The sequence below is a fragment of the Cervus canadensis genome, chromosome 22, assembly GCF_019320065.1.
Source record: "Cervus canadensis isolate Bull #8, Minnesota chromosome 22, ASM1932006v1, whole genome shotgun sequence".
NCBI lineage: Eukaryota > Metazoa > Chordata > Mammalia > Artiodactyla > Cervidae > Cervus > Cervus canadensis.
Genome location: NC_057407.1, coordinates 10,833,149 through 10,849,969, shown reverse-complemented (window position 1 = coordinate 10,849,969; position 16,821 = coordinate 10,833,149). Strand labels below are relative to the sequence as shown.

At 54.8% G+C, this 16,821-nt stretch overlaps 1 protein-coding gene across 1 annotated transcript in view; it reads right to left on the bottom strand.

Annotated features, from left to right (window-relative positions):
- The window catches only part of MAPKAPK3 (MAPK activated protein kinase 3), a 28,381-nt gene extending 13,225 nt beyond the window's left edge, over positions 1-15,156 (bottom strand). The window contains exons 1-2 of the mRNA XM_043442843.1: positions 14,979-15,156; positions 14,443-14,718 (exon numbers count right to left, since the gene is read on the bottom strand). Coding sequence (XP_043298778.1) covers positions 14,443-14,667 — 225 coding nt within the window. The 5' untranslated portion in view covers positions 14,668-14,718; positions 14,979-15,156. The remainder of the gene's footprint in view (positions 1-14,442; positions 14,719-14,978) is intronic.
- Between the last annotated feature and the right edge of the window lie 1,665 nt (positions 15,157-16,821).

Here is a 16,821-nt window from a genome sequence, read left to right as displayed (position 1 = left end):
GGTCTTGCTGCCACAACTCAATCTGTGACAGTCTTGCCTGGGCAAGTGACCAAGCCTAGACCCTTCTGCTCAGACCTCCTCTCCTACTGAGATCCTATCTCCACTGTAGGACCCTCCACTTCACGTTGCCCAGAGCTGTGAAAGCACTCTGTCTGCCTTCATAGAGCATCAGAGAGCTATGGGGTGTCTGCAGTGACTCTGTAAGACACAGCCTAGGGACCAGCCCCCATCACTCTTCTTCAGCCATCTCCCAGCCCAGAAAAGGCTACCTTCCCAGACCCACATGCCCCTTCACATAGCCAGTTCACCCCTGGACAGGCTCTTCTCTAGTTCACAGTATCGCCCTCTCTCTCTCCCACACACACAGGACGCCCCAAGTCCCCGGGCTGGACAAGCAGCCTCTCCCACCCCACCCCAACCTCCACACTCCCAGCCAATTAACCTGCAGCCTTGGCCAAGCTGCTGGGGCCTCTGCCGGAACACCCACTCCTTCCGGGGGAAGACAGCTGGTTTATCATCTCTCCCATCAGTGAGACAGCAGCAAATTAAGAAATGTGAACTCTGGATTTCAGGACGGCCCACAGCCCGAGAGACACCAACCCTATAGCAAAGGGAACCTCCCAGAGGCTGGGGGTCCACTTCCTCGCGCTGATCTGTGGGTCAGCAAATTCCCATGACTTCCCCTTTCTTGGAATTCCAGCTTTGTTTGGAGCCAGAGGAGAGAGAGGGGAGAGGCAGGAAGGATTGCTGAGGTCCCCCAACACCTTCTTTCCCATGCCGGGGTCTCAGCCCAGCCTCAGGCAGGGGCGGGCTGAAATTCTCAGGAGTGGAATCTCTGGGTTGTTGATTACACCACAACACACATGCTGGGTGTCAAACACTCAGGCAGTGGGTCTGCACAGAATGTTACAGGAAAATCTAGCTTTGCAACATTTTTTTTCCACTGTGGAGAACCCCAGTTCTCTACAGAGGAAGGTTACAGGGGAGAAAAAGCTCTTTGGACTTACTAAACTCCCTCCCTGGTAAGAGTTTTCAACTCAACCATATCTGAAGTCCCTTCCAGCTCCGAGCTCTGTAATTATTTGGGATTATTTTCCCATGGGGACATATCTCTAACTTTGTGAGACACCACTGGAAGAGCAGAATTCATTTTAGAGCTAGATGTTGAGACCACCTGCCCTGTGTCGTCAGCAGCAGGCATGGCATTGTGGCCCCTGGCCAGTTCATGGGACCCCTGCTGGCTGCTTTGTCTACTTAGAACAGAGGGCATAGCCTCGGATGGGGTGGTATAGACTGACCTCAAGTTCAGGGTTCTAAGCAGGAACTTCCTTCTTAAGGTCTCAGTATCTTCTCTTATAAGGGCTTCCCAGGGGGCTCAGATGATAAACAATCTGCCTGCCTACGTAGGAGATGCAGGTTCCATCCCTGAGTTGTCAAGCACCCCTGGAGGAGGGAATTGGCAACCCACTCCAGTACTCTTGCCTGAGAAATCCCATGGACAAAGGAGCCTGGCAGGCTACAGTCTATGGGGTCACAAAAGAGTCAGACACGACTGAGCCACTAAATAACAATAACAATTTTCTTTATAGAGCCAGACTCATCCCCTCCTCACTGGCTTCATCCTCTCCTTCCCCACAAGGGCACCAGTGCTATTGGAGAGTTGTTGGTCACGTCAAATCTGACTTTTTAACCACAGTCTCAAATTAGAGCCTCAGACATGTGCCATTACTCTCTCACGCACTCATTTCCCCAGCTTTCGTAGCTCATTAAGGGAGCTAATGGAACCGATTTTGCAGCTATGGATGAGTTGGCCCCACGCCAGATGAGACCTCGCTTCATTAAGTTCTGGCTGTATCCTGTCCTCCTCAGCAGCTGAGTTCCAGGGAGGTCGGCTCACATGATGCTCCTGACCCCAGATGCCTGGGCCCCGTCTGAACGCCGGATGACTGACGGAGTTACACCCCCTTCCCAACAACTGTCCCTCCCTGGTGCTCAGCCAGTGCTGCGTTGGCCACGGTGCTTGGTTACAGACACCACCTCATTCAGGACTCACCATCTGCTGAAGAGAACCAGCATCGGCCTTTTCCTGTGGGGAACTGGTGACTCTGAGAGGTGAAGTGACCTGCCCAGAGTCACAGCACTGGGTCATGAGAGTCAAAACTGGGACCCGCAACAAAAGAATAATAGGACTCACCAAACCTACAATTTAATAGAAAAACCTGTAATCACTTTTTAAAATCCAGATGCATATCAGAATTATCTTGAAATTTTGGGGGAAAAAAACAAAACTTGGACCCAGACCCGTTGGCTTCTAGGCAGTGAGGACAACGCGGGCAGCTGCTGCGCTCTTTTCATGCATGGAGCTCAGCCCCACAACCCTGGGGCTAGACCAGGCTCTGCCATTTAGTGATCATTACCAGCAGCGGCAGCGGTTCACAGAGCGCCTCCTGGGTACCAAGCATGTTACACACACCTGAGCGTCTGTCCTTCAACAAGGACACCACTGACCATCCTTCTCAACCAAGAGACAGAGGCTCAGGAAGGTTTTATAGCTTCTCTGGGTCACAAGTGTCACACAGGGCCACCTCTGAGTCCAGGAGTCCTTTGGGAACCAGGAGTCAACCCTCTTCCCCAGGGAGGACTGCCCATTTTACAGATCTCTTCCTGACCCCTACAAACATTTACTGGCCCTCCCCTGGGGGCCAGGCCTGGAGCTGAAGTTGGGAATGCTGCCACAGACTGTCCTCCGGGACCTGGGGGTCTATGGATGAGTTACTGCTGGTTAGGATGCTTGATGAGGATACAGGCACTAAGGAACTGGGCCTAGATCCTTCTCCCTTTTTCTTTCTTTCCAGACTTAGAACCTGGCAGAGCAGAACCCAGGAACAAGGAGGGCCCCCAAAGAGCTGCTCCCAAACCAGGCCAAGGCTGGGGTATCTGATGTCTGGGAATGAGAGGAAAGTGGCTTGACTGGCTTAGAGCCCCCCTAATCACCTGCCGCCAGAGTCCTGGGAGGTGGGAGTGGCTAGGGCTCTGAGCCCCGTGTCTGCCTGGGAAGCTCTGCCAGCAGGAGAGCCAACACACATTTTGAAATTGTCAAATCTCAGGGGACTTCCTTGGTGGCACAGTGGTAAAGAATCCACCTGCCAATGCAGGAGACATGGGTTCAAATCCTGACCTGGGAAGATCCCACATACTGTGGAGCAACTAAGCCTGTGTCCCACACCTACTGAAGCCGTGCGCTCTAGAGCAGCTGCTCCGCAACAATAATGGGAAGCCTGCACATCACAACTACAGAATAGCCCCCGCTCGCCACAACTAGAGAAAGCCTGTGCAGCAATGAAGACCCAGCACAGCCAAAAACAAATAAATAAAATAATTTTTAAAAAAAACCTCGAGAACACAATAGTCTTCAATTTGCTAAATTTTGGTGGCCTCAGTTTGTCTGCCTCCTACCAGCCCCAGAAAACCTAGAAACAAAGGCAGAAGTCCCAGGTCTGGGTGGGGGTTGAAGGAGGGGGACAATGCTTCTGGAAAGAGGAAGCTAAGCCAGGCTCCCAGGCAGGCAGGGAGAGGGCCAGTGGGAACACGAGCCAGCTGGAGCAGGTCCGGGCCCCAGGGCCCCAGGGCCCCAGGCCAGGGACCATGCACTCTGAAGGACGAGCTATGGCCACAGGGCTCCGGGTCAGACAGACCTTCGTGCCGGATGCAGAGGCCAGTTCCATCCGATCCCCACCGGACCAATCTGGAAAATGGGGACAGTGACAGTACTCGCTGAGAACACACAGAGAGCTCAGACAAGCTCAGTGCCAAGTGAACACTGAGGTTTGCTTGGCTTCAAGAGTCCCCCTGGGCCTTGCTCTGATGTGGTCTCATGCTCTTCACCTCCCTATTCTCCAGAATTGGGGGCAATTCAGATACAGCCTCTAGAACCCAAGGAGGCCGATCCTCTCCAGTCCAGCAGGTCACAGGAAACAGTCTCAGATCCTGAGAGGGGCAGGACCAGGCTGTGCAGAAGTAGACTGAGTCAAAAGTCCATAGATACTGGGACTTCCTTGCTGGTCCAGTGGTTCAGACTTCGCCTTTCCAATCCAGAGGTATGGTACAGGTTCCATACCTGGTTGGAGAGCTAAGATCCCACATGCCTCACAGCCCAAAAACCAAAGCATGAAACAGAAGCAATATTATAACAAATTCAAAAAAGACTTTATAAACGGTCCACATCAAAAAAAAAAAAGTCTACGGATACCGTTTTGCTGTGAAAGGCTCGGTGAGGAGGGGCAGACCCTCCAAGGTGTGGGAAGATCAGGGCTGATCTCGGGGAAGGGACCCTGGGGCACGGAAACCACGGCTGAGTGCTAAGAACCTAAACCAGGGAACTGATCTGGACCTCAGGTTCGGCAGACTGGAGGTAGGGGCACATTCCCAGTCTCCCAGGTGGCAGATACCTTTACATTCTGGACTCCTTCATGCCTCCGTTCAAGCAATGTCCCCTTCTGCAGAGTGTGTAGTGACCTTGACCTTAGTGACCTGAACCCCAGCTCCTCATCTGTGAAATGGGCCTGCTGTCTCCTCACCTATGGCACTGAGGGGAAGGGAGCAGGCAGGTCTGAGACTATGGGCACCTGTTTTACAGGTAGGGAAAGAGGCCCGGAAAGAGCTAGAACCTCCTTCCGCTTCCGGAGGTTACACAGCGTGTAAGCGGCAGGATCAGAGCTCCCTCTGCCCCAGGAGGTGGCAGACCCCAGCATCTGGCCCACAGCCTTCCCACAGCGGGTGAGGAGAGCCCACACAGGTGCCTTACAAGCCCCTGAGTGCCTACTCAGAGGGTCTGGCTTCTCTTATCATCTAACTTCTTAGAGGAAAAGAGGATTTTTTTTTTGTCAAAATCAGCTACATAACTGGTGAAACGTTAGCCTGGTTCTGGTTCTTCTGTGATAGCATAAAAATAAGACATCTTCATCCTAAGACAGGAAAATTTTTAGCAAATGTGTTTTAGTTTAACCTCAAAAATGTCTCTTCTACCTATGGCTGATTCATGTTGAGGTTTGACAGAAAACAGCAAATTTCTGTAAAGCAATTCTCTTTCAATAAAAAATAAATTTAAAAAAAAAAAAAGGGTCTCTTCAATGGTCCCTCCTCATGAAGAGACCCCACCTTGGCCACAAAATCTGTGCCCCCAGCTGGCCACCAGTGCCCATAGAGCCCGCGTGAGGCTACAGAGGACTGGCGGGTGTGGAGAGGATGACTGAGGCCATGCCCAGGCGACCCCTGAAGAGGCCCCCGGCTGGCCATGCCCCTGGTCAGCTCTGGAGAAGGGACCCAGCATACCCGAGCTCTCAGAAGAATGACAGCTGGTCTCTTCCCCAGAGGACGAAGACGACAAAGGAACACAAAGTGGGGGAGGTGGGAGGCAAGACGGCACCACCCCCAGAGGCGTGGTGCTCAGACCCCCAGGAACCTTCCTATTCCACCCCCAGACTGACTCTTCCCGAAGCCAACCTCATATCTGCTCTGCATCTCTCCCGCTTCCCTTGGCTTCATCTGCGTCCCTGCAGCTCCCCACACAGGCCTGGGTGAGCACCAGCAGCCAGGCTCCTCCCTGGGGAGGCGGAGAAACCGGCTGCCCAGGCTTCCAGCCTCGCTTGGCGCCTGGCCCCTTTCTCTCTCCTGCTCCTGTTGGGTTAGAAGGCTCCAGGCCTTCAACACCCGACCCCTGGTTCCTGGGAGAAGTCTCTGGAGCCACAGCCGTGAGGAAGAAGTAGAAGGGGGAGGAGGAAGGCCCCGCCCTGTGCGGAGAGCCAGGGTGACAGCCTGGCAGCACTGAGGGACACTCCTGCCATGGGAATGGGCTGCGTGAGTCACCCTCACCCTCCCAGGCCCTCCACGGGTAAGGACACACCCCAGCACAGGCTCAGCTGACTCAAGGCGTGAACCGAGTCAGACAGAGCAGTGGAGGGGGGGGTCTTCAAACCTGAGTCATAATCGTCCAGCTCCTGTCCCTAGTAGGACACATACCCGACCGGTGGTGTCACCACAGCTGACTGTTCCCCCGGCAACACCACTGCCAGCTGGCCCAGGAGAGGCATCTTGGGGCATCCTCTTCATAGCCAGAAGGGGGGCCCTTAAGAAGCAGAGTGCCCAGCCCCTTACCTTACTGACCGGCAGACTGACCTGCGAGAGGGGCCCCACTCCTGACCCACACTGACAGGGCACACGGGAAGGAAGGCTGAGAGCCACCATCTGGCTGCCAGACAGGCCAGGGCTCCAGGGCTCCTTCGCCTTTCTGAATCTCAATCTCTGTGTCAGTGACACGGTGGTGGTAACAACCATTCTTAGATTCTACTGTGTTTGTGTTCAGCATGTTGGAAGCATGCAAAGGGACAAGAGGGTGCTCTTACCCTCACCCCACCCCCTGCGCCACTGCCTGCCAGAGGGCATGGAGAGCACTGGTCAGGCCCTCGGGCACACCCCGAGAAGGGGGCTTGTGTGGGTTCACAAAACAACTATGGAATAAACTGTGAGTTCCTTGAGGGCTTCCCTCGTGGCTCAGATGGTGAAGAATCTGCGGGAGACCCAGATTCAATCTCTGGGTCAGGAAGATCCCCTGGAAAAGGGAATGGCTACCCACTCCAGTATTCTTGCCTGGCGAATCCCTCGGAGGCTGAGCCCTTAAGAACAGGGCAGTGAAAGTGACCCTGGCAGGTCAAGGCTCTGGCCCTTCACACTCCTGAAATAGACTGTGAGCCACACTGAAGTGGGGGCGGGGGCAGGTGCAGGCTAGAGGGCCAGCGGCTCTGGGGTGCTCAGCCCAGGAGTACGGGGCGGTGCACAGTCTCACAGGCGGTACCTCGAATCTCCGAGCCCCTCTGCAGGCTCCTTCAGCCCCTCTCTCCCCAACCTCAGCCCAGGAATCCTGGGGGGGTCCCAGTCTTGCACCACTGTCCCAACCAAAAGGCTCAACCATTGAGCCATGAAAGGAGACCCACCGGCAGAGGCCACAGCCAAGGCTGACTTCCCACACTCCACAGGGGACGCCTCAGGTTACAGGTTTGACTCCACTGCTCCAGCTGCCAAGGCGGCCAGCACCCGGTCAAGGCCAGGAGCACCAGGAAACACTGAGCAGCAAGGGTGTGGGTGGGGCTCCTCCTTCTTGTCCTACCCCCCACCCCGAGCCGGTCCCTGGGGGTACCACAGACTTTCAGGGTGACTAAGATGAGTCCTGAGCACTGGACCAGCCCCCATCTGTCCTCTTCCTGCTCTCAGCCAACACCAAGCCCGAAACCCACCGGACAGAGGGGCAGGGTCTGAGAGGGGAGCAACCGGGTGACTGCGGGAGAAACAGCCGGGAAAGAAGAAAGGAGAAGGACAGGGAGGCGGAGAAGACAGAAAGGGAGAGCATCACAAAGGGAAAGCAGCAAGCACAAAGCCAGAGTCAAAAGAGAAAAGCGATCCTAATCCCAAACTGGCAAAAAATAAAACCCAAATCAATTTTTCTCAGCGTCTCTGACCTGTCCAGTACTGAAAAGGCCTCCTGAGGCTCCCTGTTCCCCCAAAGGGCCACCTGGTACTCCTGCCCTAAACACACCCCCACAGTTCCCACACAGCGGGATTTTAATCACAATTACACTGGGCCTAATCCAGTTAGTTCCCAAAGGGCGGAGGGTGGGGAGGGGATTCTTTCACACCATTCTTTCCAACCCTGGAAGCGGCTGGCTGCCCCAGGTGCAGTGTGAGCCCAAGTGAGTCCTCACGAAGGCCAAGAATCTGCCGCTAAGATATGCACCATAAAGAAGGCTGAGCACCAAAGAATCTATGCTTTTGAACAGTGATGTTGGAGAAGACTCTTGAGAGTCCCTTGGACTGCAAGGAGATCAAAGCAGTTAATCCTAAAGGAAATCAACCTTGAATATTCATTGGAAGGACTGATGCAGAAGCTGAAGCTCTAATACTTTGGCCACCACATGCGGAAGAGCCAACCCATTGGAAAAGACCTTGATGCTGAGAAAGACTGAAGGCAGGAGGAGAAGGGGGTGACAGAGGAGGAGATGGTTGGATGGCATCACCAACTCAATGGACATGAATCTGAGCAAGCTCCAGGAGATGGTGAAGAACAGGGAAGCCTGACGTGCTGCAGTCCATGGGGTCGCAAAGAGTCGGACACGACTGAGCGACTGAACAACAACAAAGAAATGCACCCAGGCCGCCTCAAATGAGAGCTCTTGCTGTCTCACAGCAGGACCCTGGGGATGTTAGCCACCAAGACCAACTTCTGCTTCCCACCACATATTCAAACCCCTTGGCACAAAAACAACTGTTTTGCAAAAAATTCCCAAACTGCCTTTTTCCAAGGTTACTTGGGAAGAAGGTGGAAGGAAGCCCAGAGCCCTGTCCTCTCTCAAGCCCAGGCAGCCTCTCATGTGGAGCCACACAAGGTCCCAAAGAGGCGGGAGGGAGGGCAGCAAAGTTCTCCTGAGAAAAGGTGGGAGCCTGCAGGAGCTGACTGGGGCTGTGGTCTCCCTATCCCTAAAGCAGCAGACCCACCCATCCAGGTAGGGCCTGGCACCCACTTTTACAGCACAGGTGTGCTTGCAAGGCGCCTCACCCAGGGACAACCTCTGTCACCAGTCCTTGCTTGGTGGCCATCACCTTTGGACACATGGCAGCCAGTTGCCAGGCTGGGACCAGATGAGGCTGGGGGCCTGCAGAGCCAGACACTCCACCTGCTGCACCCTCGCAGGGACCTCCTACGAGGATGTCCCAAGGAGGCCCTGGGAGAGGAAGATGAGGGATCTGAGCAGGAGAGCAACTTCCCCAAGTACAAACCTGGGGACCAGGCAGACACATAACAGACCTCTGTTGTCAGGGAGACCAGGCTCTGGGCTGAACAATAGCCCAGGTGACCCAGAAGACCCTACAGCATCCCTGGCAATAGCATTCCAGAAGGGTCCCGGTGACACTATGAAAGAAAGTTCTGGGAGAAGGAAGGCGGGTTTCTGTCCACCTAGTGAGGAAGGACACCAAAGACAGACAGATGCCTCAATGCGGGAGACCCAGGTTCAATCCCTAGGTTGAGAAGATTCCCTGGAGAAGGAAGTGGCAATGTACTCCAGTACTCTTACCTGGGAAATCCCATGGACAGAGGAGCCTGGTGGGCTGCAGTCCATGGGGTTGCAAAGAGTTGGACACAACTGAGCAACTAATACTTTCAATTTCACTTTCTAGTGGGATGACGTATGAATCTGAGTTGTGAAAAATGGCGAGTGAGAGCCACCGCTGACCTTTCCCCAATCCTTCAAACGCTACATAACTGCCTCTTCTTCCACAAGGCCCTTTGGTCCCTCCACAGCTCCCCAGAGTTTGTTAGGGCCTGGACACCACTTGCTGAGATGAGCATATCCTACGAGGACACAAGACAGGGAGTGGGGAAGCAGTACCCCACACCAAGTGCTGAGTTGTGCAAACCAGGCATGTTGTCACACACACACACACCCTGTGTCCTCCTCTGTCATCCACATGCTTCTCAGACCAGAGGCCTGCATGAAAGCTGGCAGTCTCTTCCAGGAAACCTCCCCTGGCTGGCCCAGTCCTGACAGTTTCCTCTCGCCCACTCACCGACCTAACTTCCTGCCTGTGGCACCCTGGACTTTTGCTGGGCTGGGCTTGTCTGAGACTCACAAGGCTTGAGATGAACCATACACCCTTTCTGAGGCAGTCCCACAGCTAGCACGGTCCTTGTGCAGGGACCACCACCTATCTACTCCCAGGCATAGCATCCTGCACAGTGAGGAGAGCTGGACAGATACAGACAAACAGCAGCAGGATCACCTGGGGCCCAGTGCAGTCATGGATGACATCGTTAGCATTCTTCCAGGAGCCTAGTCTCAGAGACCCTCCTATGTCCCCACAGACTTGCACGAGGCAGGAGGTGAATTAGGCGCTAAGACTCTGGGATCAAACTGCCTAGACACATGTCCCAGTCCTGCCACACATCAGCCAGCCATCTTGGGCAAACTGATCACCTCTCTGAGCATCAGTGTCTTCATCCATAAAATGGGAATGAAAAGAGTTAGGTAAGATAACGTGTATATGCACAGGGACAGGGCCTAGCAGACAGAACAGTTGTCCTAGCTCCGGACAACTGTCAGCCATTCCTGGGAGCATCAGACCCCACAACACCAAGGCCTGAAGCCTGGAGAGATGGCATCAGTTCCTGGCTGGGGTGGGAAAATGATTCTGAAAGTCCCAGCAGAGGGGATCCTGACAGCGGGCTAGGAGCACAGCTGCTGAAGCTGTGAGCGAGGTCAGCTGGGCAGGGCCGGAAACATCTCAAAACAATCCCCCTCTGGGACTTTCCTGGTGGCTGAGTGGAAGAGAATCTGCCTGCCAATGCAGGGTACATGGTTTCGATCCCTGATTCGGGAAGATCCCACATGCCACAGGGCAGCTAAGCCTGTGCACCACAACCATTGAAGCCATAACTACTGAAGCCTGTGAACCCTAGAGTCTGTGCTCTGCAACAAGAGAAACCACCGCAATGAGAAGCCTGAGCACCACTAGAGAGTAGCTTCCACCCGTCGCAACTAGAGAAAAAGCTCGTGTAGCCATGAAGACCCAGCATAGCGAAAAATAAAGAAATAATTTTAAAACTGTCCCCAAACCGTGCTATTTGCATTTCATAGGGTTTGACACCCTCCCTAAGATCCTCATTTTAAAAAACAAACTGCCCACTTCTGGCAGTTCAGAAGGCTACTTGAGTCTGGTAGTACTTGAGTTACTCAGATTCTTTCCTTTCAGGAGAGGGGCAGCCTGGAGAGATGCGGTAAAACCACTAGTGGGGACTCCACTGTAGGAGGCGGCCAGCCCTCCACGTGCTTCCTGATGTGTCAACTCAGTAAACAAGAGGCCCTGCAGAGGGTGATCTGACCGGTCTGGAGGTGGTAGGTGAAGCGGTGGCAGCTGCTAAATGAGAAAGTACCTGGCCTGCCAGGCAGCCCCACCCAGCCTCAAATCCAGCTCCACAGCACCAGCTCCAACAGGCCAGCCCCACCCAGGGAGCAACGCAGGGACCTCCTGGCATGTGGATTCAACACTCTAAAACTCCACTCTGACAAAGACAGGACGAGGAGGGCACTGGGAGCCTAACATTTTTCAGTGGACCCAGAGCCCGGACAGCAGGGCTGGGAAAGAAGACTCCCACTGCAGACCCCTTCAAGCTACTCAAGTCTTTGTTTTTTGTTTTCTGTGATTTACTTTTAATTGAAGGATAACTGCTTTACGATATTGTGTTGGTTTCTGCCACACGTCAACATGAATCAGCTGTAAGTATACATATGTTCCCTCCCTCTAGAACCTCCCTGCCACAAGCCTTTGTTTCCATTTATCTAACTGCCACTATCACTTCTACCTGCCAGGCGGCCAGGGACCACATGTGTACTTGGCAGAAAGTCAGGAGGGGAGACGATTCTGGTCTCTGCTATAATTTCCCATCCCAATCAAGTCATGTGACTTCTGACCACTAACTCCAGGTCCTGACTTTCTTACATGGATAAGGCTTGAGGGACTGGGTCTCCATGTGGCGGGGTGATTGTGTCCACTTAGGAGAGAAGATATGGGGTGTCAATGAACCGTGAAGGGATCACAAACAAGAGGTCAGCAGGAGGCAGTCCCCTGCCCCAGAAACTTGGCAGGCAGACCTCCAGTTCCTGCCGAAGGGGCTACAGAGGTGCTAAGGGTGGTGTGGAGACTGGAATGACAGCATTGGGGGTAGAAGCTGCCTCGGGAGAGAGTTGCTGAGTGTGAGGGAGGCCAAGATGGATCAGGCCAAGTGGGTCAGGGGCTCAGAGAAAGGAGAAGAAGCCCAGCTCCCCAGGAAGGAGGAGCCTGTTTCTCTGGGGCCCCCAAAGAATAGCAACAGCTACAGGGACACTGACCACAACTCTTCCTGTTTTATGAGTTCCTGCCACGTTCCAGGCTTCATGCCAAGCTCTATCTATCACTTTGAGCAACAGGGCCAGGAAGACAGGCACGAAGAGAGGGCAGGACACTAGGCCTGGCCCATAAATGGCAGAGATGGCCTGGACAAAGTCAGGTTACAAGACAAGGAGAGGTCTGCCTGGGAAGGGATGTAGGTCCAGGAAAGCAGAAAGGCCAGAGCCCAGGGCCTCTGCTTAGGCTGACCAAGGGCAAGAAGCAGAGAGAGGGCTGAGACCCACTCAGGGACTGACTGAGCTCCCGGGGCCCAAGACAGGCCATGTGCTGAGGTCTCCTGGTCCTGGCCCTCCTGTGCTGGGGCAGAGGCTATAAACAGAAAGGTGCCACCACCTCTCTAGAGCCATCACTTGTAGTATAGGTACGACGTGCTAGAGGTTGTGGTTGTCCCATCTTGGAAGCAGGAAAGGATCTGCCTAGCTGGGTGGGGACTTGGTCACTGCAGTGGGGTAGGGGTTGGCAAGAACTGGAAGGTGCTGGGGTGGGGGCCTCATCGAATCCATGTCCCCCTTGCAGGCCAACCTAGAACCAAATTCTGAAGGCCCCAAGCCAACATCTCTAGCCATGCTCACCCAAAAAGCCTAAAGGGGAACAATAGGGGAATCTGTTCTGGGTCTGCCCCCTTTCCAGTCCACAACAGGGGCCACTGAGGCGCTAGATTCAAGAGCAGGTGCTCTGAAAGTTGTTGCAGTCAGAAGTTCCCCCAAGTCACTTATCAGACACAGCACCTGCAGGAAAAGGCTTAGAGCTAGTTCTGCTTAAGCCAGTGCTGCCTGGATCCACGAACTCCAGCCTCCCACTCCATCCCTGTCTCACTCACAGCCTCTGGAGTAGCACACGGGGTGGTCAGAGCTCAGCCTGGCTCACGGGGCCAAAACCTTGGTATTAAGAAGAGGCCTCAGATGGCCCCTTGCCCACCCAGGCTGCACCCTGACCCAAGCAGGAGTGAAAGGGCCAAGATGGTGCTGAAGGAGAGAATGGAGATTGTCACTGCTCACTTCCTTAGCTCCATCTCCCCTCGGAAGAGCCACCCTTTTCCTGAAGTACTCAGAGAATCCCCCGCCAGGGGCTCCAGAAGGGCCTCCCAACCCCACTCCACTGCTGGGTTCGTAAGCAAAGAAGTTGTGCCTGAGACCCAGCCTCACCAGCCCAGCCCTGAGATCTTCCAGACCCATCCTCATGAGCCCTTCCAAGACCACCCTGGGGAGATGACCCCCTCTACCACTTCTGGTGCCACTGGGAAAGACACAGGGAGCTGGGCCTAGGTTCCTGCTCAGACACTTGCAGACTCTGTGCCCTAAGCACGTCCTGTGGCCTCTCCAGGCCTGTGCCAGGCCCTGTACCACTGACTCTACATGCATGATTCCATTCCAAGCTCACATCAACTCCTTATCTTAACAACCCTTGAGCAGAGGAACCTGATTTTTGAGAGTCCAAGATCTAGTCCAAGGTCACGGAGCTGGCAAATGCAGGCCAAAGATTAGAGCTACAACTGCAGGACTCTGGGCTCGGGCTCATAATTGCAACGTCTGTAAAATGAGAAGATCCTCAGCTATATTCAAACGTCCAGGAGCCACTCTCCTTGCCACGCTCTACCTATCCAAGGGGTCATTGGCAGAGGCTGCAACTAAATGAAGTTCCCAGCGAGGACAGAGTCAAGGGATTTGAGGTATGGGGCACGGTCCTGGGCCCAAAACTGTATGACCTAAGCCAGAACTACATAGCTCGGTCAGCCACCCTCAAGACTCCCGGGCCTCCAGCTGTATCAGTGCGGTCTTAACCAGGCCCACAGAGTCTATGGTGTGACGTGGCTAGATGGCTGGCCCGCCCTCTGCCCAGGAAACAGGGTGGGTCAGGTCAGAGGCAGGGCCTGCCCCTTGCAACATGGGTCTGGCTGACTCATCTGGAGCCCACGAGTAGCTTCCTGCCCACAGGGGCAATGGGTGTCAGGCTTGCCCACCAGTCAGCCCTGGGAGACTGTCGCCACTCCATCCTAGGCAGGCAGGAGCCTCAGGAGAATGAGCCCCACCCCAAGCTTTTGTGGGGACTCAGCCTCAGGCAGAAAGTAAGTGAAACCCATTCCAGTCAGAAGAGTTTCTCATAGAAGGAGCAGCCAAGCTGAATGCGGGTCCCCCATGGGCCCAAACTCACAGGCCCAGCCAGAAACCCAGAGTCAGGAGTCACTCCCTCCTTGCTTCCGGGTACAGCAGGCTCTACCCACAGCTGACTACACGCCTTGCTCCCTGGGACATTCTGAGCTTGGCTAAGCTAAGCCTCAGTTTCCCCACCTGTTGAAGCAGGAAGGACCAGGAGCCCAACCTTACACAGGAGTAAGAGGAGGAAACGGTAACGCTTAGCCTAAGAAGCTTAACAGAGGCCCTAGGCATAGCCCGCATCCACAGGTCTCTGCTGTTGGGGCCCCCGCCCATGCGGGCGCGCGGGGTCACTGACCTTCAGGGCACACTTCTGGCCAGTACGCCGGTGGAAGCACTCCAGCACCTTGCCGTTCACACCCAAGCCCAGCACCTGCTTGGACAACTGGTAGTCATCGGTCACTGCGTACTTCTTGGGCTCCCGCCGCCCCCCGAGGGCGGGAGCGCCGGCGGAACAAGGTCCGCAGGGTGCACTTGACGGGGGCGCAGGGCCCCCCTGCTCCTCCGCTGTCTCCACGTCCATGGCCCCGCGGGGCGCTCAGAGGCGGCCCCAGCCTGGCGCGTCCGGGGCCACCTGGGAAAGAGACGAAGAGTGAGTTCCGCTCAGACTCCTTCAGTACACTCCAGCCATGGACGCCCTAAGCCGGACTGGGCTCCGGGCCGGGGACAGGGCTGGGAATGAGGAACGAGCTGTGGAGAGGACGGACCCGCGACAGGGGGCGGTGGTCACGCAAGCCGGGCACCAGGCGAGTCCTGCCCCGGCCACCAGTCAAGAGGGGAAAGCGCCGCGGGGTCCCGGGATTGGGAGGTGGAGGGGGCCCTGTGAGGGCGTACCTGACGAGGGCGGACCTGACGGCAGCTCACGGGGCTGTGGTTGCCCGTAAGGGGCAGGGACAGGGGTCGCCAGAGGCCGCGGCCCTGGGCGCCCAGAGCCGAGAGTCGCGCCGCCGCCTGCCCACGTGACCGCTCCCCTCCCCCGCGCGTCCCCGACTACAAGCCGGGCTGGGTCAGCCTTAAAGGGCCAGGCTGGCCCAGGCAGGACGGGGCGGGGCCGGACCCGCCTAGAGCGAGGCAGAAATAGGGGGCGTGGCTTCTCGAGGGGCGGAAACCTCCGAGGCTCCGCCAGCCGCCGGGGAAACCCAGCGCTAGAGCAGCCGGCTACCGAGTGGGCTGAGCGAGCAGCCAATTGTACGCGCCACCAAGGAAGAGGCAGCACAGGAAATCTCTTGGAGTCTCAGGTAGCCCCTGGAATCGGGTGTTTTCTCTGCAAGCTCTCGAAAGGGCCTCCAGTACAATTTGTAAGGTTTGCAACTTAGTGGTGGCCCACTGCCAGTCTATCTAAAGTCTTACTTTTTGTCAACAGAGCGAATGAAATGGAATTTTGTTGCGATTCGGGTCTCTCTGGTTCCTGGTTGCTCTTGGGATCTTTCTAGCACTGGCATCTGTCTCCTTCTGTGCATCTCTTGTTCATACTCCCTTGGAACACAGCATCCTAAGACTAGTGGAGTCGCTCAGTCGTGTCCGACTCTTTGCGACCCCATGGACTGTAGCCTACCAGGCTCCTCCCTCCATGGGATTCTCCAGGCAAGAATACTGGAGTGGGTTGCCATTTCCTTCTCCAATCCTAAATTCCCATTTGGTCATATCCATCAACTTGTCACCTTATGGCTTGAGCGTTTGGTGTCATGTTTAAAAAGTCTCCTCCTTCCACCCTAGTGCCAGATATTCTTTATTAGCTAAGTGGTTTTCCCTTCCACTCTGAGCCCATCTTAGATTGTGTGCTTAGTCGCTCAGTCATATCCGACTCTTTGAGACCCCATGGACTGCAGCCTGCCAGGCTCCCCTATCCATGGGGATTCTCCAGGCAAGAATACTGGGGTGTGTTGCCCTGCCCTCCTCCAGAGGATCTTCTCAGCCCAGGGGTCAAACCCAGGTCTCCGGCAATGCAGGTGGATTCTTCACTGTCTGGGCCACCAGGGAAGCCCCTATCTTAGATTACCTTACATATTTTGAACTCGTTTTCCCATCACAGACTGTTAACTCTTATTTCACAAATAAGGAAACCGAGGACCCGTGAGAGGAAACAACTTGACCCGAGCTGCAGGATGTGTGCCCATCTCCTTGGACCAGTCTGCACTGCTCTGCACTTCCCTCTCACCCCACAACCCAGGAGGCGGCTCACTTGCAACAGGGAAGATTGGATTGAATTGGGGCAGGGATCTCTGTGTGGGCCTCTGCTGCCATCTACAGGCCACTAGCAGGACCTGTCCCACCAGTAAGGAACTCCTCCGTATACCCAAGTATCCAAAGGTATCTTTGGGCCTGCATCTTTTAATTTCATGGCTGCAGTCACGGTCTGCAGCGATTTTGGAGCCCAAGAAAATAAAATCTGCCACTGTTTCTATTTTTCCCCCATCTATTTGTCATTAAGCGATGGGACCCGATGTCATGATCTTAGTTTTTTGAATGTTGAGTTTAAAGCCAGCTTTTTAATCATTACTACAAACAAGGCTAGTGGAAGTGATGGAATTCCAGTTGAGCTATTTCAAATTCTAAAATATGATGCTGTTTAAAGTTCTGCACTCAATATGTCAGCAAATTTGGAAAACTCAGCAGTGGCTATAGGACTGAAAAAAGTCAGTTTTCATTCCAATTCCAAAGAAAGGCAATGCCAAAG